The sequence below is a fragment of the Lynx canadensis genome, chromosome D1, assembly GCF_007474595.2.
Source record: "Lynx canadensis isolate LIC74 chromosome D1, mLynCan4.pri.v2, whole genome shotgun sequence".
In the NCBI taxonomy this organism is placed as follows: Eukaryota; Metazoa; Chordata; class Mammalia; order Carnivora; family Felidae; genus Lynx; species Lynx canadensis.
This window is the reverse complement of record NC_044312.2, coordinates 65,940,614-65,965,834: the sequence shown is the minus strand read 5'-3', so window position 1 is coordinate 65,965,834 and position 25,221 is coordinate 65,940,614. Positions and strand designations below refer to the sequence as shown.

The following is a 25,221-nucleotide window of genomic DNA, read 5'->3' as shown; positions in this document are numbered from 1 at the left end:
ATACACACACACACACACACACACACACACACACACACACACACACACACTAGAATATTACTATATTACTCAGCCATAAAAAAGAATGAAATCTTGCCATTTGCAATAACATGAATGGATCTAGAGGGTATAATGCTAAGTGAAAGAAGTCAGAGAAGGACAAATACCATATGATTTCACTCATATGTTGAACTTAAGAAAGAAACGAACAAAGAAAAAAGACAAACCAAAAAACAGACTCATAACTATGGAGAACAAACTGGTGGTTACCAGAGGGAAGGTGGGTGGTGGGAACAGTTGAAACAGGTGAAGTGAATTAAGAGTATACTTACCATGATGAGCAAGCACTGAGTAATGTGTAGAATTGTTGAATCACTATACTACACACCTGAAATTAATATAATACTGTTAACTATACTGGAATCAAAAAAAATAATAGATGCTATGTTGTGCAGCAGACCTCTAAAATTTACTCATCTCACATACTGAAATTTTATACCTACAGAACAACAATTCCCTATTTCCCCCTTTTCCCCCTCTGGCAACCACCATTCTGTTTGCTTCTGTGAGTTTGACTATTTTAGATACTTCATATAAGTAGAATCATGTAGTATTTGTCTTTTTGTGACTGACCTGTTTCACTTAGCATAATGTCTTCCTGGTTCATCCAGGTTGCTGCAAATGGCAGGATTTCGTTCTTGAGCACTTGAATTGTTTCCATATCTTGGCTATTGTGAATAATGTGGCAATGATCATAAGGTACAGATACCTCTTTGAGATTCTGATTTCAGTTCTTTTGGATATATACCCAGAAGAAGGATTGTTGGATTAAAATATAATCATTCTTTGTTTTTAATGTTTTAGTTATGAATGTAGTTTCTAATAAAAATAGCCTTTCAACCAAGTCGGTGTACCATACTTTTTAGGACAATTCAACTAGCTTTGTCTCTACTACATCTTGTTTATTCATCAGTAGAAAAAAGATTTTCCTGCATCTTCAGTTTGTTAATGGTGGTCATTTATAGAATGAAATCAAATATACTTTCTTTTACAGAAGACATTATTACAGTCACAAATTAGATGGATATATCAGTACTGATATTTTGAATTCAGGTATTTAAAAAAACAGCTTCTATCAGCTCACTCTGAGCCATTGGTATCCATTATTTTCCATACAATGTTGTCTTCTCTGCTATTAAGAGCATAGGTGATGCTGCCTTTCTTGAAAGAAGCCTTTTCTCTTGTCTCTGAGTTTTGTTTTCCAAGTTGAGGACATTTATTCTCAAGTTTTGAGGTGCCTGCCTAGCCAGTGACACCTTTCTTATGTCCACTGTCTGGTCCACAATGACTATGAAATACATCCCAATTTCAGAGATGTTAACATGCAGAGAAAAATGTACATAATTCGTCTAGCAGTGCCAAATGTTGGTTAGCATGTGGAGCAACAGGAGTTCTCATACTGTTGGACGTATAAATTAGTGTGACCACTTTGGAAAACGGTGTAACATTATCTAGTATTCTTCTCCTAGATCTTTTCCCTAGAGAACAGTGTAACCCAGGAGGTATGTACAAGTAGTTTACAACATTCTTTGTAGTATCCCCAAACAGGAAACAATCCAAATGCTAATCAGTAATAGAATTAATAAATAAATTGTGAGTATATTCATATGTTGGAATGCTATACAGTGATGGAAATGGACAACAGCTATACCCAGCAATGCGTGTGAATTTTACAAACAAAGTTTAATGAAAAAGCAGATCACAAAAGAAAACATATAGGCAAAACTAAACTACATTGTTTAGCAATGCAAATATAGGTGATAAGCATTTCTTTGCTTTTCTGTATAGTTCTGTTGTGTAGGTCAGGATAGTAGGCACTTCCAGAGTGGGAAGGTGATGAGAGAGGACACATGGAACGCTTCAAAGATATGGATGGGCAGTGTTTCATTTCTTAATTTGGGTGATGGTTGTAATAGTGTGTGTGATATATAACACACATACACATGCATACATATACACACACACATAATACAGGTATATGAGATATATTTTACAGAAAAAGTATTAAAAATAACACTGGAAAGAAATATGCCAAAGTATTAAGAATTGTTGCTTCTGAAAGGCAGAATTAGGGGTGATTTTCTTCCTGTTCTTTAGATTTTTGTATGTCACAAATTTATAACATAACTAAATAAGTGTTAGTTACGGACTTGAACTCAGTATTCATGCGGAGTTAGATTCAGAGGCCAGATCTTCTCTTTCTTTGCTGTGTGATTTTGGCAAGTTCCTTAAGTTCTCTGACCTCAGTTTCCTTATTAGTAAATTGGGAACAATAATAATACTCATAGACTTGTAGTGCTTAATACAGTGCCTGGTACACAGTAATAAAGGTTGCAATGATCATTACACAGTGTGTGTTTTTTGTTTTTTTTATAATAAGCATTTGGAAATTTTACTTAAAAGTAAATCATTTGTCCTTAATTTTTGATCCCTTTGACAGGTACTTCAGATGTATTTCTAGCATTAAATACTTGAAGGTTTGTTTGGTAAGATCAGTTAAACAATGAGAATCAGAGAATCTCAGAAGTGAGCATGACCAATTTTATTTAACTTTTTTCAGTTCATAAATGAAAAAACTTAATCCAGAGTGAGGACATCACAGAAAGAAGAAGTAGGCCCAGGATCATACAGTGATTGCTGTTTTCTTATCTTTGAAACTAAACTTTAAAAATATATATATTTATTTACTGTGAGAGGAAGAGAGAATCCCAAGCAGGATCTGTGCTGTCAGTGCAGAGCCCAACCTGGCGCTCGATCTCCTGAACTGTGAGATCATGACCTGAGTCAAAATCAGGAGTTGGATGCTTAACCAACTGAGCTACCCAGGTGCCCCTATAACTAAACTTTTAAAGAATGTACCATAACCTGATGTACATGGTGGAGAATAAATGTACTGTGTCTCTTGGTCTTGTTCATCTTGTCCTTCCCAGCCCAGCAGATGTGCTGTGCAGGTGGCCACAACCCTCTCTAGTTGCATATGATCCTGCTCACTGGGTTATCTAATCCTGCTGACTGATTCCTTGTAGACCAAGAGGATGCTGGTGGAGAAAATGGGCCGAGAGGCTGTGGAGCTAGGGCACGGGGAGGTGAACATCACAGGGGTGGAGGAGAACACCTTGATTGCCAGCCTTTGTGACCTCCTGGAGAGGATCTGGAGTCATGGGCTACAAGTAAAGCAGGTAAGGAATGTGTAGACTCTCCCTGCTGAGCAAACTGTCTGTTTTCACTTACTAACTTTCCCATACTTCTCCAGCTGGCTGGCTTTGAAGAATGGTGCATGGCATGGTGGAGTGAGACTTGAAATAGCTAAACAAACTAATAAGTAAATAAATATGATCCAAGCTATTTTTTTTTTAATTTGCTTCATAAACCTGTGTGTTTGTGAAGACATTTTTAGAGTGGCATCTTCCTTTTTGTGAATAGAGCTGAAGGCCAAATTGATAGATCCTTTTTGGCATCTGGCCCTAGTCTGGAAATGGAACACAAAAGAGAGAACTTGGAGCTCCTAAGTACCAGATGTCCTCTAAAGGTCCTTCACTGTACATTCCCAGTGGAAAAAGGTCTGTCATTAACATTTCTTTTATATGCAGATAGCTTAACTATCTAAAGATTTGAGAAAGGACTGAATGACACTGTTTGATTTTTACTGCTGAATACCAGAGAATTTCCTTATTTCAGAATACTCTACAATGAATATTTGGTTAAGATGGACAACTTTTACTTTTATACATTTTTAAATTTGAAAAGAACTTGAAATCTTTTCAAAGGCAGTTTTAATATGGATAAATTAGAAAATATATGTAAGTATGTTGCAACTATTTTTTTGAGAGCCAACAGTGTCCAGCACTGTTGTAGGCACTTGAGATACCTAAGTGAACAAAACAGACCAAGATCTCTGCCCTTCTGGAGTTGTCATTGTTATGGCTATAGAGACAGTTTACTACATCTGTTCTTCAAGACATTTTTCTATGCACATATACCCATATACAGTGTATATTTAAAAATTCAACTACAGTGAGATACCTTTTCACATCCGCTAGGATAACTAAAAAAAGACAGACAAAACAAGTTTAGTAAGGATGTGGACAAATTAGAACCTTCACACATTGCTGGTGGGAATGTAGAATGGTGCAGCCACTTTGGAACATAGTCTGGCGGCTCCTCAAAATGTTAAACATGGTGTTATCATATGACAGCAAGTTCACTTCTAGCTGTGTACTCAAGAGAAATGGAAATATGACGTCCATATAAAAACATGTACTCAAATGTTCATAGCAGCCTTATTCCTAATAGACCAGAAGTAGAACAATTCAAATGTCCATCAGTTGATGAATAGATACACTAAATGTGGTATGTCTGTACAATGGAATTTAATTCAGTAGTAAAAGGAATGAAGGATGATAGATGGTTCAACATACTAAGTGAAAGAAGCCAGTCACAAAAGACCACATATTGTATGATCCTGTTTATGTAAAATGTCCAGAATAGACAAATTCGTAGTCAGAAAGTAGATTAGGAGATGTCAGAGGCAGGAGGGAAGGAGGAATAGGGAGTGACTGATAATTCTTTTTGGGTGATGACAATGTTCTAAAATTAGGTAGTGGTGATGGTTGCACAACTCTGTGAATGTACTAAAAACTGGATTTTTTTTTTTTTACAGAAAATTGTATAACTTTATACGTGTGAATTTTACGGTAACGTGAATTATATCTCAGTAAAACTGTTTTTACAAAAATCTAGATGGGATCATACTGTACATAATGTTTTGTAACTTGCTTTTTCTTTTTTTAACCTCAGAATATTTTTTCTGTGTCCTTATCTAATTTTTAGGTGATACTGTAATGTTTAAGAGTTCAAACTAGGACTCAGATAGACATGGGTTTGATTCCCAGTTAATAACTTTATAAGACTGATCAAGATATGTAGCTTTTCCAGGCTTCTGTTTCTTCCTATATATGATGGAATTTTTAAAGTACCCACCTCCATAGGATTCTTGTGAGGATTTAAGATAGTTCATGTGAAGCACTGAACTCAGAGCCTGGAATGTGGGAGGTGCTTTGTAAATGTTTATGGTCATTACTCTTCTCAGATCTCAGTTTTAGTTACTGTATCCACTGTATACATTTTCCATATTTGAATCAATCCTTTATTACCGGTCATTTAGATTATTTCTGATTTTTTAATATTATAAACAATAATGTGATTATAAAATTTTTTAAATGCTAAAAATTGTGCATCACCAAATTCCTAAAATTTTGAGATTCCTGTAGTATAATAGCAACACCATGGGCTTTGGAGTCAGGAGGCCTGGGATTTTTGAATCTTAGCTCTACTGGATGACTTCCAGTAACTTGTGATTTTTGAGTTTCATTTTTTTTTTATCAATACTACAGAGTTAATCAAGTCTACCTTTGAGGGTTATGATAATTAGATATAATACAAATAACCTGGCGTGTGGTAGGTATATAACATATGAAAGCTATTATGCTAGGTTCTACATGAAGAATTTGTTTCTTTACTTTTCTTTATAACAAATGAATAGAATATAAATAATCATTTTATCAATTTCCTTGAAGTTGAGCGAGCCTGGCACTATAGTTGAGCTCTTCAGCTTTTTGGTAAAACATATGCCACCAAAACTTTTTAATATTTGCCATAAAAATTTCTAGAGCATTAGTGAGACTTCTGCAGTTTAAGAACTAATACCATACCATGTTCTAAACCTGTCCTCTGAGGCTTTGTAGCCATATTCTGCAAAAATTCCCATAGTATAAGGAATATCTTTTGGAGCCAATTTGATTCCCTTCTCAGTTTGGATGGATAGGGGCTACTTGTTTAGTGAGAAACTAGTTCAAAATAATGGGGACTTTTCAGTTGAGGTCCCATTTTGTTCTGAAGTCTGCATTTGGAGTGCTAGAAGTAAAGCACTAACAGCGTCACCAGAGGGAAGCAAGGGTATGTGCTTTTTTGGCAGGTCATTTATACCCTCAAAGACACATGGATGTTCAGCTGAGGATTGACCAAGACTATCTATGTTGGGTTTCTACAGCATGTCCTCCTTAGGCCTCTACTTTGCTAGCTTGTGTGTAGAGCTCTTCTCTCCTGCTGAGACATTCTTTGGTTATGTCCTAATCCAAAAGCTATAACCTGGTTACCTGGTCTCCATCATGCAGATTATGCATGATCATGCAGTGACCAAATTTACTCTCAGAAGGTGATTTTACTGCCCCCTTCTGAGGGCATCTTACTGATCAATTACCTATTTTATCTACTTAGAAAGTAGAGAGAATCCAAACAGCAGGTTTTGCTGCTAGCTTTCTAAATTTTGTTATTAGCCATACAACTGTCTACATGCAGGGCTGCCTTCAGCAAGTCCTCTTAAGCTCTGTTATCTTCACAGCTCTCTTTGGCTTTCAGTGACATTTTTCAAGGAGATGTGTATCCTTCTCTAGTATATTCTTCTGACAATAAGAGGTGAGGTTTGGTTTTTCATACTGGTTTTGTAACTGCTGCCCTTGGGGTAAGTGAGAAGGGGTTGTTTCCTACCTTCCATATATATGACATCCCTGGAGAATCTGGTGCTACTTAGATCTTGCTATCTCTATATAACTACCCCAAATGGGTGGTTAGGCTAAATTGAACCTTGCAGTCTCAATCAACCTCTTCAAAAGAGGAAAAAGAATAATCCATGTCTCCTGAACTAGAAAGACCCGTCAGCCCAGCTGCTGCTCTCTCACTCCTGCCTTTGCTCTCCCTCCTCATGAGTAAAATCACTGTGAGCCAGGGCATCCTCCTGGCATGGCAGCCTGGTGTTGCTCTAGCCTTTGGCTCTTCAGTATCATTGCCTCTCTGGTGACCAGCTATATTTAGTGTGTGTCACATTCACACAATTCTGTTAAGGGAGGCTGCCTTCCTGGTCTTCCTAGATTCTGAGATACAAGTGACAAGCCGAAGTCCCTTTCAGGAGCCTACTTTAATGGTTTTGGTGGATAAGTGGATGGATTTCTAGAAGTTGAATTATTAAATCAAAGAGTGTGAGTATTTTAAGCTCTTGCATTGTCTTTCATATTTATTGTATTAATATACCAGTTAGTGTATAGGGGTTGTAAGTCTCACTGATGTTGTTAAACATTATTTTTTCCCCAAATATTTGTTTTTTTGATGAATAAAAAAATAGTCGTTTCTAGTTTTAACTTGTGTTTTTTAAAAAAATGCCATGATGATTATTCGGTTTTGTTTTAAGCTGTCTAAATCTTTTTTCTTTTCTTTTTTTTAAAGCTGGTTAAATCTTGTAGGATATCCAAACATACAGCAAGTTTATGTCAACAACTTGCTGATTTATAGATGAGGGTTTTTCTTCCATTCAGATGCTTGCTTTTTTCTCCTAAGATAGATCAAGTTGGTGGATGGAAACAAAATAAATACTCAGTATTCTCAAGGGACAAATCTTGAGACCTTAAAATCTTCGCATTCATTTGAGAGCATAAAACTTTCTTCAGAAAGTATAACTTCAAAAGTTAAATCTCTTTTAGACAGTCTGTATAGCATCATTATTGATAGCAGTGGTTCTGATATTAGATAGATTGAAGCTTGAATCCCAACACTCTGCTTACTAGCTCTGTGATCTTTTACATGTTACTTAATCTTTGATCCCCAATTTGACCTTGTCTAAAGAAAATGAGGATAGAGCTACGTATCTTGTAGTATTGTTGAGAGCATTGAATAAAATATATTTTGAACATTTAATGTAGTACTTAGTTTATAGCAAGCCTCAAGACATGGTAACTTCTATTATTATTACTATTCTTTAAAATACAGAACTAAAGTCATTTATAAAATTATTATAATAAATCCTACTACTAAAACATAATACTACATTTATATTATGTCAGCTATATAGAAATATTTACCATGAATCTGATATAAAGTTTTTTCTTTAAGTCACATACAAGGGTCACTGTGTACTGCAGGATGGCTAGAAAAAGACAAAACAGTTACTGGATGGCCAGCTGGGCTCACTCACCACCTAGGCAAATTGCTCCCTCACATCAGGCTTGCAAATGCTAATCTAATCTGTGCCTTGGTAAAATGACAAATTGCTACATGTCTTAGTTTAAACTGCAACTCTTACATTTCCAAATGCTAAGGTTCTGTTACACTGACTATAGTTAAGTACCTGCAGCCTTCTTCAACTTTACCTTCAAGAGTAAATCTTCATGACAGCTTCTCCTCAGCCTACACTAAAGACAATAATGCCTTTAAATATTTAAGGAAACTCAGGAGTTGTCATGGAATCTTATAGACTGGGTATTAGCTCCTATGTACAAAAACCATCATGCTCTACCCAAGCTGGCCTTTAACCAACTCAGAAGTTGATAGGTTATTTGCTTTTTTCTTTCTTATAAACTGGCCCATTCACAGATTCTATGTGGCCATGTCCTCCTTCCTGTTTCAAGTGGTGGGCCACTTCTCTTTTCTCCCTTCCATTCTTCTTTATATTTCCTCTGCATTTTAGTAGGGGGATATATTTGTATATGTTGCACTAGGTGTACATCAAGATAAGACATAGTACGATATTTTTTACTAAAAGCCCATATCTATATGTTTTATCTATGACTCTGTTCACTGGATGGATGCCTTGGTCTCTGAAATCTAAACTGACAGGAGTTTCGGGGCACCTGGGTGGCTCAGTCGGTTCAGCAACCAACTTCGTTCGGGTCATGGTCTCACGGTTCATGGGTTCGAGCCCCACGTTGGGCTCTGTGCTGAGAGCTCAGAGCCTGGAGCCTGCTTTGGATTCTATGTCTCCCTCTCTTTGCCCCTCGCCCGCTCATGTGCTCTCTGTCTTTCTCTCTCTTTCTCTCTTAAAAATAAATAAATATTAGAGAAAAATTTTTTTAACTGACAGGAGTTTCTTCTCCCTTGTGTTGGTTCCAGGGGAAATCAGCCTTGTGGTCCCACCTGTTACATTATCAGGAAAACCGGCAGAGAAAACTCACATCAGGAAGCCTCAGTACCTCAGGTAAGTTGGTCTCTGTAGCATTGGGGAGAGCCCCCTTCATCCATTTTCCCATCTCCCACTGGAGTGATTATCTGCGGTAGACTATTCCAGGTCAATGAAGCCTTTGTCTGGAATGTTTTCTTTTTTAAATATTAAGCTACTTGGCTCTCTGACCACAGAGTGTGCCAAAGCAATGGGGTTTGCTTTCATGATGTGTTTCTATACTTTTTTTTTTTTTTGAGTAAATTCTACACCCAACATGATGCTTAAACTCATGACCCTAAGATCGAGAGTCGCATGCTCTACTGACTGAGCCAGCCAGGCGTCCCTGTCTCTATACCCTTTTGATGAGTGAAATAGGTGACTTATATTAGCAAAAGGCCAGTGTTTATAAATTTTCTTTTTTAACGTTTATTTATTTTTGAGACAGGGAGAGACAGAGCATGAACAGGGGAGGGTCAGAGAGAGGGAGACACAGAATCTGAAGCAGGCTTCAGGCTCTGAGCTGTCAGCACAGAGCCCGACGCGGGGCTAGAACTCACAGACTGCGAGATCATGACCTGAGCCGAAGTCGGCCGCTTAACCGACTGAGCCACCCAGGCGCCCAAGGCCAGTGTTTAAATGAATTTAGGTTTTCAGTGAATTTGTGTGTTACTGGTGTCCTGTGTTTGGAATAGGTTGTCTTCATAGGTTTTTGTTTTATTTCTCTGGAATGGGCATTGAGATGATCTATCAGTTAAGAGAGCCTGTTTGTCAATGTGTTCTACCTTGGAGTTCCTCAGAGTCAAGGCCTGATGTGAATGATCCCTTAAACACTTCTTTTTCCATTTCTAATTTAATAAAAATATTAGAGTTGGCAGGGACCCCAGAGATTATCTAGTCCAGCCCCTTTATTTTACAAGAGGAGGAAACCAGGATCCAGGAGGAATTGAATTTTTTCAGGATCACACAGGGCATTCATGGAAGAGGCCAGATTAGGAGCCAGGCCTCTTGTCTCCTGGTCTGGTGTTCATTCTGTAGTGCCCCTTCCAAGACAATACTCCTCCTTCCTTTACTTCTTAGCAGCATCTCCCCTTTGCATCATCCTTCATTTTCTTCTCTCTGCCAGGAAGTTTGTTTACTTTTCTTGGGTGTTCTTATCCTAATGGTAAAGATCAGTTCAAATGGAAGTAAAGAGATAGGCATGAATTCCGTGGTTTCTTTCCTCTTGAGCTAATTGACTTCAGCTAGCACTGAAAGTGGGGAGACTAGTTGGCTGGAAACCAGGTACAAGAGCTTCCTAAGCAGCTTGATGAGGAGTTCTTTCATCTATTCTCTGGATATTGGAACAAAAATTCTTCTCAGGAAGGCTATAGAAGTTACTGCTGAGGGATAGACTATATAGCCAAAAATTCTCAACAGTTAAATGATGAAGATACTATGTTTTATGTATTGGACCAGACATATGGATATAAATATACAAGCATACCTCAGAAATATCGTGGGTTTGGTTCTAGACTACCACAAAAAAAACTGAATATTATAAGGAAGTGAGTCAGGTGAATTATTTGGTTTCCCATTGCATATAAAAGTTATATTAATGCTACACTGAAGTCTGTTAAGTGTGCAATAACATTATGTCTAAAAAATGTATATACCTTGATTTAAAAATATAGCTAAAAACAATGCTAACCATCCGTTGGAGCTATCAGCAAGTCATAGTCATGGATCACAGATCACCATAACAAATATAATGACAATGAAAAATTTTGACATATTGTGAGAATTACCAGAGTGTGACACAAAGACATGAAGTGAGCAAATGCTGTTAGAAAAATGGTGCCAGGGCACCTGGGTGGCTCAGTTGGTTGAGTGTCTTGAGTCTCTTGATTTTGGCTCAGGTCATGATCCCAGGGTTGTGGGATTGAGCCCTGTGTCGGGCTCTGCACTAAGCATGGAGCCTACTTGGGATTCTCTCTCTCCCTCTGCCCCTCTTTCCCACTCATGTGCTCTCTCTCTCTCTAAAATAATAATAATAGGGGTGCCTGGGTGGCTCAGTCGGTTAAGCACCCGACTTTGGCTCAGGTCATGATCTCATGGTTCACAAGTTTGAGCCCCACTTCAGGTACTCTGCTGTCAGCACAGAGCCCGCTTAGGATCCTCTGTCCCCATCTCTTCCTGCCCCTCCCCCGCTCTCTCCCTTTCTCTTTTAAAAATAAATAAAAACATTAAATAACAATAATGATAATAAAAATGGTGCCAGTAGACTTGCTTGACACAGCGTTGCCACAGACCTTCAATTTGCAAAAAACACAGTATCTGTGAAGCACAATAAAGCAAAGCATAATAGAATGAGGTATGCTTGTGTCTAGAGATCCTAAGCATTCTGAAACATGTTCTTTACGCATTTGCTTGGCTCTTTTGTAGCCCATTTTGAGGCAAGACCAAGTACATGAGTAGTAGCTCCAAATGGAAATAGTGCTTCCATAGGTTAGTGATGAGAACATGCTGGATTAGGAGCTAGAAGATCTGTGTTCCCTCCAGTCCTGATTTCACCACTTGGTGACTGAGGCAAAGCAGTGTTCTCTGAATCAGTTCCCTTCTCTGTGATACTTTCCTTGGCTATCTAACATTAGAGGGTTAAATGAGATAATACGGGTAAGAGTATAACATCTGATACCTAGTAGGTACTTAATAAATATTCATGAAATGCTAAGTGTTACCAAAGTAACCATTTCCTGTACAAATTTGGGTAATCAGCTCTTTGGATAATCCTGTCTCTTGAGACATGAACAACTTTTTTGTTCTAGGAATACTTCTTGATTCAGAACGGAGGAAGTCTGATGCCAGCTCAGTCATGTCTCCCCTGCGAGTCTCCCTCATTCAGGATATGAGGTCAGTCTGGGTTCATATATAATAAGCCACTAAAAGCCTGTTTTCAGTTACTCCTTAGGTGTCTACTTTACTTTTTTTAATTAAAAAAATTTTTTTAAATCTTTATTTACTTTTGAGAGAGGGAGAGACCGAGTGTGAGTGGGGGTAGAATACAGAGAGAGGGAGACACAGAATCCAAAACAGGCTCCAGGCTCTGAGCTGTCAGCACAGAGCCCGATGTGGGGCTCAAACTCATGAACGATGAGATCATGACCTGAGCTGGAGTTGGACTGAGCCATCCGGGCACCCCAGGTGTCTACTTTAAATAGCAGGGTCTCAGTGACTTGGGCTTCTATAGCCTCTCTGTTAACCAGGAAGCCCTCCTTATTGGTCTTGTGCTTCATGATGCTGTTGTAGAGCTATACAAGCAATTGGGTTTCCTGACAGTTTTGGCGAATTATACCAGAGTTATCACAAGACCTTAGGGTTCCAGGGTTAGCTTGGCTTTTTGAGAACTGTGTTATTCCCCCTCAGCCCCCCAAATTGTAGTGAGCCTATCTGCAAAGCTACATGGAAGCTGAGGATTTAGAGAACAAGAGAGATGGGCTCTCACCAGGCTTCCTTGACTTTACAGGGGAGGTATTAGTCAGTTCATTTTCTACCCCACTCCCCACCTCCTTTTTTCTATTCTCCCTTCAGGCACATCCAGAACATCGGGGAAATCAAGACTGATGTGGGAAAGGCTAGAGCGTGGGTGCGATTGTCAATGGAAAAAAAGTTACTTTCCAGACACCTGAAGCAGCTTCTCTCAGACCATGAGCTCACCAAGTAAGGCCATTCCACCTAGATTAGAACCAGGCTCCCAGGAATGGTGGGGAGAGATTGGACACTCTTGTGTGGGAAGGGAGAATATTCACTACATCATTTGTGTTGTATTCAGCTGAACTCAAATTGCATATGAAGGTTTTGTAGCTTTTCCTCTTCTCCCTCTTTATCTATAGAGGAAAAATTCTATGTTTGTTCTTCCTACCTTTTTAAATCTGCATGTCCCCAAATAGCTTTCTTAAAGAGATAATGAGAAGGATGGGGTCCTTATTGGGTACTTGAGAGTTTTGGGGCTCCCTTCTCCTTACTGCACCCAGGTGATTTGTATACCTCTTAGGCACAGGGCATTTTTTGGTCTCTTTCCTGTCCTAGGGAGGAAAGGATTAGAGAATGAAAAGAAAACTTCTAAGAGCTCCCCTTATCTGTTTTGTTCTCTCCTGAGCTCAGGGCCAGCCCAAGTCCTTACTCTTTCTCTTTCCACCCTGTTTGAGTCTCCCTAGAGCTCAAAAGGGCTTTCAGTTAACCTTCCTAGGCCCTCTCTCTCCACGCTTTCCACCTAGAAAGAGGAAGGGGAGAGATTCCATCACACTCACACTCGCAGGGGCCATTAGCCTACAGTTCCCTTCTCTGGATTTGATATTCCTTGTATACTTTCTGTACCCTAGTTACCAGGGGAGGAGCAGGAAGGAGGGCTGTCCTTCTCTGCCTCTTGGACTACCACCTCTCTACCTTTTTCTATGTTTGGCTCTTTCTTCATTGGCAAACCTGTTGGGCACTTTTGTTTAACATTTCCGTAGACATCTTTTCATGGTGTCCTTTATTATTGACTTCTCCAAGGATGATAAAGCAGAGGAGTGGACCTTGGTGAAATTTAGTGTAGCCAGTTGATTAAACCTGCAGAATCTATTTTTATTCAAAGTGAAAATAAAATTTTTTAGATTGTTTATTGTGTATAAATACCAAGCAAGAATTAGGTTTAAAACTTTGATAGGTTAGAGTGCTTACCTTGAGAGGTTTTAAAACAGCAATTCTTACAGAACTTAAAAATTAAAAAAAATTTTTTTTAATGTTTATTTTTGAGAGAGAAGGAGACAGAACACAAGCAGAAGAAGGGCAGAGAGAGAGGGGAGACACAGAATCCAAAGCAGGCTCCTGGATCTGAGCTGTCAGCATAGTGCCTGATGCAGGGGCTTGAACTCAAGAACGATGGGATCATGACCTGAGATGAAGTCAGACACTTAACTGACTGAGCCACCCAGGCGCCCCATTAAAGCACTTAGATTTGATTGCCTATAGATACATAAGGGCTTAGGAATAAAATTTGGAGATTGGGAGAACAACTAAAAGAGAACAAGTGAACATGTAAGTGTGGAATTTGGAATGGACGTGTTTGAATTCCACCTTCTGGGGACAATTGTGCGTGGTTAAAAAAAAAGAAAAAAAATCAGTGTAGCAGGACAGGGCAGCAAGTCTTTCCTGCTGGCCAGTGTGGGCGTCGTCATCAGGAGGACAGAGAAGCATCTGAAAGGGGGTCAAGCATAAGAACTTTGTGAAGTCTGGGGCAGTGTATAGGTCTAGGGTATGTTTGATCTTAAAGGCCTAGGCAATAGCAAATAAGGCACAGACCTTGGTCAGGAGGCTAATTTTTCTTTCTTTTTCTCTTCTTTTCTCTTCTTTTCTCTTTTTCTCTTTTTCTCTTTTTCTCTTCTCTTCTCTTCTCTTCTCTTCTTTTTCTTTCTTTCTTTTTTAAATTTTGGTTTCTTTAAACCATAGCCCTATTAGAGGAAATAAGCTCAGAAGTTACTCAGTCCTAGAAACTTTCCATCTGATATCCTGGCCCCAGTGCTGCTCCAGTGAATGGAAAATGAGTTTTGCTGCCACAGATTGTATTTTGGATGGGGTATGGGGAGAAAAAAGGGGCCTTTCATCAAAACCTGCTTACTCCTTCTCCCTATCCTGTTCTCTCTTATCTTTCTCTTCAGTCGACTTAAAGTTTTAGCCACATCATACCACTCACCCTTCTCAGGATGTCTTTAGTCCTTTCAGGGCCTGGTCAGTTTTCTTTGCCAGAGTTTGCCTAGATGCTCCAGAGACTTGGTCTCTTCTTCCTCCAGGCACCCATAGCATTTGTCACAGTATTTGTTCAAACCTGCTTCACCACTGATGGGCTGTATTATTATCTAGTTGCTTGCTGCTTATTACAGTTTGCTTTCATTGAGGGCATGAATGAGCATGCTGCCTAGCACCTAGAAGGTATTAAATTGGGCACATAAAATGTGTGCATAACTGCATAGACAGGAGGAGGTAGCCTTGGAGAGTGTATCTTGATAGAATGGTCCTGACTCTGTGATTTCCAGGTACCCTCCAACACTGTTGGCAGCTTGGAGAAGGGGGTAAGGTTGAGGCAGGATAAGGGAGCTGTATAGTTTAGGGGGAAAAGTTAGCTCCTGTACAGTGAGCTCATGTGGTTTCTCCTTGACCTCCCTACAGTGATGCTGTGTGGTAGCTGCTCTACCTTGACACTCACTTTGCATGACTGCCGTGACCTTATACCATCCTGTTCTTTTTCTCCCCCTACTCTTTCCAGGGTGTTGGCTTCCACATTCCTCAGTTCTCTGCATGCACACACATTCTTTTCACACTTTTTCTCTCACTTAGTGATCTCACCTATTCTCATGACTTCTGTTACCTATCTGGTGACTTCCACATCTGAAGCTCAGGCTTTGACTTTTCTTCTGAGCTCCAGTCCTGCATTTATTTCCATTCAGATATCTTACCTTTAGCTCAGAGAGAACAAAACCAAGTTCCACAGAGTCTTCACCATAACCACCTTTCAAATTTTTTTTGTTAATGTCACCACTCTTCTCTCTGAATCTGCTTTGAAATTTGGGGTCTAGTTTGACTCCTTGCTTTGCTTTACCTTCCACATGCACATTTCAGGTCCTTAACTTCTGCCTCCACCTGTTTTCTTATCTGGTGCTGCTGTCTTAGTTTTACTCGTATGCCCTTTCACCCCTCAGCTACACTAAAATGAAATTATCTGAAATTGGTTGTGGCTTTCTACTTCTAAGGTAAATTGCCAAAACTGACTACTTGTAGGGCAAGTTGCAAACTCTTTAGCCTGACTATTTAGAGTCTTTCTTCATTTGACTGTGGCCTAACCTTTCAGCCTCATTGCTAACTGATCACCTCCCTGGGTCCTCAACTCCAGCCAAACTGGTTTTCACACCCCGTCCTCTTTCTTCTGCAACTCCTGTCTAAATTCATGCTGTCCTTTAGGCCTTTCCTTTTCTAGGACCACTGAAGCTTATTGCTCTTTAAATTCCCAGAGAGAGCCTTTCATTTGCACCTCATTATGGGCAGTGTTATACCATGGCCTTTACCTAATTTATTCACCTGGACTGTATTTGAGGATAGGTGTTTCTCTCTCCAGCACCTGCATATAGTAGGCCCTGGCTGGTGAATTAATCTCTTGGGTGTGCCTTATAAATAGAACCTCACAGGTTTACTAAATCTCTACCTCTTTGGCCATGGTGATTGCAGTCTTGGCAGCCAAGATGGTTACCTTCTTGGATTCTCTGTGTGTTTCTCTGTGCTGAAGGCCTGTGCACATGGCTATTTATGTCCCCTCTATTTGGGGAAGGTATCATTACTGTTGCAAAGTGTCTACAATGTCAGGCAAAGGAGTTGGCCTTTGATAAATAAGTGAGGTTGGGGATGGGGATAGGAGAAAATTTGAAAAGAGGGGAAGGACATGATGTGTGCAGCTCTTCCTTGCCTGTGACCTGGGCCATTCCCTTTATTAACTCTGAAACTGTCCTGTGCTTACATTCACATTCAGAACAGTGTTCTGACTCAGGGGTCTTAGGTCTGCTGAGGGTGTGAGGCTGGCTCTGGTAATGAATGGCAGTCACAGACCTTCTGCCATTGCTATTCCCACAGCACACACTAGCTAGTGATGCCTTAGCTAGAAGCCTGAGAAGGCCTGTGTCATCCCTGAGGGGTGATAGTTCCAGCCTCCAGTTTAGGAAAGGAGGTCCCATGACCTCTGACACCACATTATAGTAGCATCAACCCTTAGACACAGGTAGAGTTTGGTTTTTATTGTTCCTGCTGTAGTTTCAGCCACTTTCCCTCTAGCCCTCATTTCAATGGAGAAGCCGGCTTTGTTCCATTTTTTAGGTGGCTCTAAGGAACTTGAAGCTTGACATCTTACTCTTCCCTTAGCTGTCTCCTTCCAGAACTGAGTAATTCTAGTCTCTTTCCCCTCCTTTTGGCTGGGGGACTGATGTATTGCCTCCTCTCCGACAGAAAGTTGTACAAGCGCTATGCCTTCCTGCGCTGTGACGACGAGAAGGAGCAGTTCCTCTATCACCTCCTCTCTTTCAATGCCGTTGATTACTTTTGCTTCACCAATGTCTTCACAACTATCCGTGAGTAGCCCTGTGTTCCCCAACTAGCCTTCTCAATGCCAATCTTCATGAGCTTGTTGGAGGCTAACTCACTGTCCCCTTTTTAAAGAAAGAAGATTGCCACTTGCACTTTCTACTTGCCTTTTGCTTCTGTGGCAGAGAGGTGCATTAGCCCTCCTTGGAGGTTGTTTTTTCTCCAAAGCTTCTTATTCTTGTTCTTAACTGGGAAGTTCAATCTTTTTGGCCATTGTGTTGTTACTGTTGTCCTAGTACTGCTCTGGGGACCTAAAGCAATGAAGGTGGAGTGGAGTCGGGCGGTTGGTGAAGTTCACTGCCCTGTTTGTACACCTGTAAAGAAATCTCCCTTTTGTTTTGAGCTGAGGGAATCATTCAGCATCCTGGGTTTCAGACCAGCCCACAGGGAAAGACAACTCTTCCTGAAGTAGCAGAAAAAAATCTATGTTGTGGTGGGAGATTTGGGTCCAGGCCTTGCTGTGTCCTAACTCATTATATTTCTGTGAGCAGAGTCGATCTCTGCTGTGGGCCTAAGTCTCTGTTTACAGAGTGGGGAAGAGGGTTCAGTATGGTCTAAGGAAGGGCCTTGAAGCCTTACCTTTCTTTGGTGCCAGGATGCCCTGTTCGGTAGGGGGTAGTCTCTGAATTTGCCCCATGGCTCATTGTGTGGCCAGTGACTCAGCAGCTTCAGCAGTGTGGAATCTTGTTTCTACATGACACCCATCCTCCCTCTCAGAGATGAGGGTTTATAGGCTACAGGAGAAACAGCACTGTACTGGAGCTTAGGAGATTCAGGGGAACGATTTCCCTCTCGGTACCTCAGAAAGGCATTGTAAGACCAGTATGGCCTCTCTGGAGATTGTTATTAGAGTTTATGAGGTTATAGACTAAAAAGTGCTCTCCAAAGCAATTCAATACAACATGGAGTTGGTGATACTATTTAGGGAACAAGTTCACTTAGCTCTGGGCCTGAAGATGGGTTTGGATCTTTGATGTTCGGGTAGTAACCCTAAGAGGAGTGAGACTGAGGGTAGGATTGGCTAATATTCTAAGCCAGCCAGAGATTAGGTCCTGGGACCTGCTGCTCCCAGCTCCGCTGGGGCCAGTACAATAGGGGCCACAGTCATGCCAGCACACCTGGACAGGTCAGGACCCTTTCAGGTATGGGAGGGATTCCTGATCCTTCTCAATGCCTTTGTGGCTTCCCCAAAACAGTGATCCCGTACCATATCCTGATTGTACCGAGCAAGAAGCTGGGGGGCTCCATGTTCACCGCCAACCCATGGATCTGCATCTCTGGAGAACTGGGTGAAACACAGATCCTGCAGATTCCCAGGAACGTGTTAGAGATGACTTTTGAGGTATGTGTTATCCAGGGACCACAACCCTAGGCTCAGTGGGGATCTGAGTTTGTAACAGCTGCCTACAGAAGTTTTCTGCAGGGTTTTATGGTGGTCTTGCCCTTATAGTATTATGCATCAACACAGTTGACCTGTCCTGAGATGATCAGAGGCCGGAGTCAAGGATTGGCCCAAGAACGAGGGAGCCCACCCTGTCTAAGTGGTCTCTGGCTGGAAGGCACTTACTCATCTGGACTTGCGTGTCTCCCTGCCCACGGTGTATTGAGAAATCCCCAAGAATTCTTTCAGTTGCTGAGCCTGTGTCACAGACAGCTCTGAATCTCAGACTGCTTCTGCTCTTAGGCCCTATTCTTCCTCTAGGTAGTAGCACCTTCTTTCTCAGTCATTTCCCCCTCATGAGACAGTGCTGTACTACCAGCCTTAGTGGTAGGTGGAGCCATGAGGTCTTCCTCTGCAGATGCTGAGGGGCCAGATTGCAGGCAACCAGTCAGATCTGTGCCTCTGAGCAATGCCTTTCTTTTCTCTTATTTTCTTGACCTACGCGCCTTCTTTATCTGACTGTTCTTTCACAGTGCCAGAACTTAGGGAAGCTCACTACGGTACAGATAGGCCATGACAACTCTGGACTGTATGCCAAATGGTTGGTGGAATATGTGATGGTCAGGAATGAGATCACAGGACATACCTACAAGTAAGTGTTCCCTCGGCTAAGATATCTAAGATAGTGGGGCAAGGTGTACTGCCAGGTGCCAGGGGCTGTGTTTGATCTGTGGGTATGTGGAGTTCTCAAGAAGACTCTTTAGGTTGTGGTGGACTGAGGGAACTTCCTGTTTGGCCCTGTCTTATGTGCCTGAAAAGAATTAGGAGAGATTTCCAAGCAAAGATATATGATGTTGCTGTACACAGGTTCCAGGCCACCCATCATTCAGGTGGCTTCTCGATGATGCACAGTGGGATGAATGGGCAGGGTCTTGAGGGATCCCTAGCCTGGTTTCAGAGCCTGTCTCCAAGGTTTGGCTTTTTGATGGCTTTTGCTGAGCAGCAAGGAGAAGGGACACTGGAGGAACTGGCAACTCTGACAGGCCATTGCCTGACCTTTAGGTTCCCATGTGGCCGGTGGTTGGGAAAGGGCATAGACGACGGGAGCCTGGAGCGGGTCCTAGTTGGGGAGCTGCTCACGTCCCAGCCTGAGGTGGATGAGAGACCGTGCCGGACCCCGCCCCTGCAGCAGTCCCCTAGTGTCATCCGGAGGCTCGTTACCATCTCACCCAACAACAAGCCCAGTAAGTGGGAGGAGGGCTGGGCCCTTGTGCTACCCAGGTGGGGGATGTGGGCACATTTCTGGAAGCCCTGATATGGGTGTCCAGATCCCAGCCTAGGCAGCTGCCTCAGGAACCAGCTGTTCTAGCAAAGTAGCCTTAGGCATTTGTCACCTTCCTCTCAAGAATCAGTGTGTATGTGTCAGGCTGAGGGGGTGTCACACTCCTTAGAAGTCTGGAAGGAGAAGGGAGAGTTCATACAGCCTGCCCTGGTCCTCTGTACCATTTTGTTTATGATTCTAGAAAGGAGAGGGATCTACTTTCTGGCCTTGTCCTTCATGATTCCTGGGCCTCGCAGCCAAGTTGTGGACCTCTTTTGGTTGCCAAAGATTCCAGGGTAAAATGGGAAATAAACTTTACCTGTATCTTTTAGAGACGGAACTCTAAGGTATTAGCTTTTGCTTTCCCCCCAAGATTTTAGGAAGGACTAGCTTAGCAAAGTTGGATAGGCAAGAGCCACTGTTTCCAGGGTCCAGCTTCCCAGTGTCCTGCTTCTCCCATGAGCCCTTCCTATGTCCTCAGTCCTGTGCTCAGTCAGCTAAGCACTATTAGCCTCTGAGATTGGTTAGGGATGTCTTCTTGATTTTTATCAGAGCTGAACACTGGGCAGATCCAGGAGTCCATCGGGGAGGCAGTCAATGGAATTGTGAAGCACTTCCATAAGCCTGAGAAAGAGGTGAGCCTTTCTGCCCTCCAAACCTGGGCTTTATATTGAATAAGAGAGAATGATCTTTTTCCAGGGCCATGTACTATGGGCAACGCGGAGTCTAGAGTGTGTGTCTCAGTTTGAGCAGATTGTTTCCTCAGGGGCCTCTGCCTTAGGTTACCCTGTTTTCACTATACACTGATGACCCAACAGAGTCCCTGGGCCCCTAATGAACAGTGTGTGTTCCTGTCTTCTTCTGGATTTGTCTGAGCCTCGCTGAACGGAGGTCACTCTGACTTTGTCCCACTTCTGAGGACCCAGATCCATCATCTGTTCATTAGCTATTCACTGACAGCTGCTCTGTGTCATTCACTGTGCCGGGTACTGGGGGAAATAGACAAGATCCAGCCTATCTTTTGCTGCCCTCCCAGCTGTGGGCTATGGGTTTGGGGAAGCAGTGGTGGGAAGGCAGTTTGGCTGAGGCAAGCCTGGCACTCTCTCCTGTTTCCTTCCATAGCGAGGCAGTCTGACGCTGTTGCTCTGTGGAGAATGTGGCCTTGTCTCGGCCCTGGAACAGGCTTTCCAACATGGATTTAAATCCCCCCGGCTCTTCAAAAATGTCTTCATTTGGGATTTCTTGGGTGAGTTGGACCAGGGTCTGAGGGTGGGAAAGCATGCAGAGACATGGGAACTCACCAACATAATGTGGGTGCTGAACGCTGGAATCTGAGAGGCAGAAGTCCAACCAGGTGACTCTCAAATTAGATCTGTTGTTTGTTTGCCTTGACTTTTCTTGAAGTTACTCAGTCCTCACACTTTCTCCTTGTAGGTCCAAAAGTCCAGTTGATAGCATTTGGAGCCCAAACACTGTGTTGTACCCACTTGAAGAATTTTTATACAAGAAGTTTCTCCCTTAAGGGTTTCTTTTTTCTTTTTTTTTCTTTTTTATCTTCAGAGTAGAGAAAGGACCATTTTCTATCAAGGGCCACATAAAGAAATTTAAAACCTAAGAACAGGGACTTTACATTTTGAAATGTGACCAATGATGTCAAAATGTTCATGTTATTCACATTAAGTTACCTAGCATCAACATGGAGAGGCCCATGGCTAGTGGCCTGCAGGGCAGTCATGGATGGGTTGGTTTTGAGAGCCTTTGTCACTGGCAAACTTTTCTGCTCTTCACAGAAAAAGCACAAACCTATTATGAGACTTTGGAGCAGAACGAACTTGTCCCTGAGGAAAACTGGCATACAAGGGCCCGGAACTTCTGCCGATTTGTCACTGCAATCAATAATACTCCCCGGAACATTGGCAAGGACGGCAAGTTTCAGATGCTGGTGTGCTTGGGAGCCAGGTACTGCAGCCTCATGGCCCAGAGTGCACGGCGCCACCTTGGAGGTGGTGCTGGGAGCCTAGTGTGGTGCAGGGGGTGGGAGCGGCTAATGACCAGATGCCGCCCAGCAGGTGAGACCTTGGAAACCCTTAATTTCCTTCATGTACCAAGCCTATGTGTGGGGATGTGTAGGGGTGGCAGTGAGGGTGTGTGTAACTGCGTGGAGGCCCATTTTGATGGGATGATAAAACCATCCCACTGGTGAAATTTGAAGTAGAGTATATCTAGTCATTCCTTCCAACAACCATTCAAATGTTTCAGGCCTGATGGAAGACAGTGGGAATGAGCTGAATAAAACATGGTCCCTACCATTTAGAAGCTTACTTGTCCTAATTAAGTACAGTATAAGGCAGAAGGTTGTGAGAGTCCCAAAAGGAGCATTCATAAGGTATGCTGAAACTGTAGAGGAGAAAGATCAGAGAGGGGAGGAGGTGGTATTTGAGTTGAGCCTTAATGGAAGGTAGAAGTGGGGAGAGAGTTTGAAGCAGACAGAACTAGCAGAGAGGCCCTAAAGGAAGCAAAGAGTGTGGGGTTAGGAAATAACAGGTAAACTTGGGAAGGGCGGTTGTAGGAAACAGTTGAAAGGATGGGGGCCTTGGGGAGCTGGGACAGGGAACCTTTCCATATTAGAACAGAGTTGTTTAAACAGGTGACTGAAATGATATGAATTTGATACCATGGGTGGTATGCATCAGAGTGGATAAGATTGCTAGGGACTATTCCAGTGGGTGACCTGAGGGTGTGAAAGCCAAATAAATTTAAGGCAGTAGTTTATTTGGGCCAGGGAAGAGAGGGAGTTGGCGTTGTACTTAAAAACGGACTCTGGAACCAGATTCACTAGGTTCATATTCTCAGATCAGCCATTTCCTAGCCATATGAACTTGGACAAGCTACTTAACCTTTGTCAATTTCTTCATCTATAAAGTGGGGATAGTAATAGCACTAATAGCACCTACCTCATATCACAGGGTTGTTACGAAGGTTAAATCTCTTAAAACAGTGTCTGGCACATGCCAAATGCTATGTGGATGTGAGCTCTTAGGATTATTCTGGTGGTGATAGCTCTGGGGAGGAGTAGTGCTCTGGGACAGATGGGCTGTTGAGATGGAGGAGGTGGTGTTGATTGGTCCTGGAGTCTGGTTGGTGGTGGGCTGGTCTAGGGAGGCAGGGGGAGACAGGAGAGGAGGTGTGGGCCTTGTGGCAGGTAACTGGGTTGATTTGGCTCAGATTGGGTTGCTGTCCCTGGGACTGAGTAGTCCCTAATAGGAGCCTTTTAAAGCGATGTAAGGCCTCTTTGCCAAGAGCTATTAGGGGAAGGAAAGGGAGTTGGGGAAGCTATCCACTTCTCCAGCTTTAGACTTTGTTCAAGGAGTGATGGAGCAAGTTTCCTCCTTGGCCTTGTACTAACTGTCTCCCTTCCACTTCCCTTCTGACCCATCTGGACTGACCCTTCTCTGCCAGAGATCACCTCCTACACCACTGGATTGCCCTGCTGGCCGACTGTCCCATCACCGCACACATGTATGAAGATGTGGCGCTCATCAAAGACCACACACTTGTCAATTCCTTGATCCGCGTGCTGCAGACATTGCAGGAGTTCAACATCACGCTGGAGACGTCCCTTGTCAAGGGCATCGACATCTGACCTCCCAGCACCAGCTAGCAGTAGGACCAAGAGAGACTCACCCTGCAGCTCTGACCCTTCTACCCAAAGGGATTTAAGCGAGTTGAGCAGGAGACGGAGAGGAGATGTACACTCACTGTAAAAAGAAAAGTAGAGGATTTTTGGAATAAATAATCTATTTTAGAGTTTATTTGCTGATTTGCTTTTTACACACTTTCATGTGAAAGAGTGATAGGGAGAGGGAGACGAGGTTGGTGCCGCTTATTTTGAAGCTGGTGCCCTCCCTCGCCGTGGCCGCTGCTGGGAGCCTGCGGCCTCCCCAGACTGAGCCTGCATCGCGGGCGGGGCAGTTCTGCTTCCTCACTGCGCTGGTCATGAGGCCATTCCACATTGTTTTTAAACTAATGTTTTCTAGATTAACATTGTTACGGATATTTGGCTTTCACCGGCCACACACAGGTGTGCTGGGTGGGAAGCCCCAAGCTCCAATCAAAGGGATTTTTAGTAGTGCCTCTGTAAGCACTGATGAGTCAGTCCCACATCTTTTCTGTTTCTGTCAGTATTATTTGGAACAGAGACATGCCGGGATGCACCATCATGCAGAAGATCATGCTTCCTCTTGGCACACAGCTGCACAGAAGTAAACATAAGCATGTCTTAACAGGGTTTCTTTTTCTTTTTTTTCCTATTATTTATTTAACCCTCCATTGTGTGTTTTAAGTCTTTCTTTTTCTTTTCTTTTTTCTTTTTTTAAAGAAGGAAAAAGCTTGTCACAGTCTAACTGGCTATGTTATTATTGTTAAATTTATGTTGTTTTGCAACCTAGAAACCAGCTACAGTATGGCCCACTTAATAAAACACCTGAAACAAAACTGCATGGATCCCTGACTTTAATGGGGGTTTGTGAGCAATGGGTGGTGGGGGGCTACGGTTTGGTCTGTGTAAGAGGACCAGTGCGAGCTCCTCCCTCCGCAGCTGCCCAGGGTGCCCCTCAGGACCTGGCATCTCCTGGGTCTGGGTCCTTCCCACTGCAGCACCATGAGCTTTCATAGTTGTCAACTCAAATGGCTGTTTGAGAAGGATGCAAATAAGGGTTATTTTCCCACTCCACAGAGGAGGAGGCTGAGGCACAGAGGGGGAAAGACCTGGCCAAGGTTTCAAAGGTTGTCACTTGACTGAGACAAGAGTGGGTGTTTCTTGAAGGGTAAGGAAGACCAGGGGTGGAAACATAAGGCACATGAGACCGTATCTGCCCTCAGGGGGAAAAAAAAAGATTTTTCTTGAGAGAAGGATTTGTTTTTCCCAGGATGATAGGTGGTAGAGCTTTATGAGGGTCCTGGAAACCAGGTTCCTTCAGTTTTATTCTTCAACCAAGCTGCTTTTGCAGGAAGTTCCAGAAATGTAGCATGGTCAGGTAGGTAGCGGGCTCAAACCAGTTCATATCCTCTTTTATGCTTCTGTGATTTTGCCTGTACTATTCTCTCTGCCTGGAATGCCTCCCCTGGTGCCTACTTCCTGTTCATTGTTCAAGGTCACTTTAGGAGTCACCCACTATGAAGCCTTCCCTAATCTTCCCTGGGCGCAGTTAATCATTCCGTCATTGTGTTCCTGTAGTTGCTTAGATGCTGGCACCTCCTATCTGGATTATCATTGCTGCTTTCGTGTTAGGCCTACCTCCCTAGGCTGTGAGCTCCTGGAGGGGCCAGAGAAAG

General features: G+C 42.5%; 1 protein-coding gene across 2 annotated transcripts in view; it reads left to right on the top strand.

The window, feature by feature from the left end:
* DENND5A (DENN domain containing 5A) overlaps positions 1–24,381 on the top strand; it is a 118,550-nt gene extending 94,169 nt beyond the window's left edge. For both annotated transcript variants that reach the window (XM_030331138.1, XM_030331139.1), the window contains 12 exons: positions 3,087–3,239; positions 8,998–9,082; positions 11,851–11,935; positions 12,614–12,742; positions 17,051–17,172; positions 18,382–18,527; positions 19,100–19,218; positions 19,629–19,810; positions 20,440–20,522; positions 21,010–21,133; positions 21,678–21,846; positions 23,347–24,381. In XM_030331138.1, the coding sequence (XP_030186998.1) occupies positions 3,087–3,239; positions 8,998–9,082; positions 11,851–11,935; positions 12,614–12,742; positions 17,051–17,172; positions 18,382–18,527; positions 19,100–19,218; positions 19,629–19,810; positions 20,440–20,522; positions 21,010–21,133; positions 21,678–21,846; positions 23,347–23,530 (1,581 nt within the window). In that variant the 3' untranslated portion in view covers positions 23,531–24,381. The remainder of the gene's footprint in view (positions 1–3,086; positions 3,240–8,997; positions 9,083–11,850; positions 11,936–12,613; positions 12,743–17,050; positions 17,173–18,381; positions 18,528–19,099; positions 19,219–19,628; positions 19,811–20,439; positions 20,523–21,009; positions 21,134–21,677; positions 21,847–23,346) is intronic.
* The last annotated feature ends 840 nt before the right edge of the window (positions 24,382–25,221 follow it).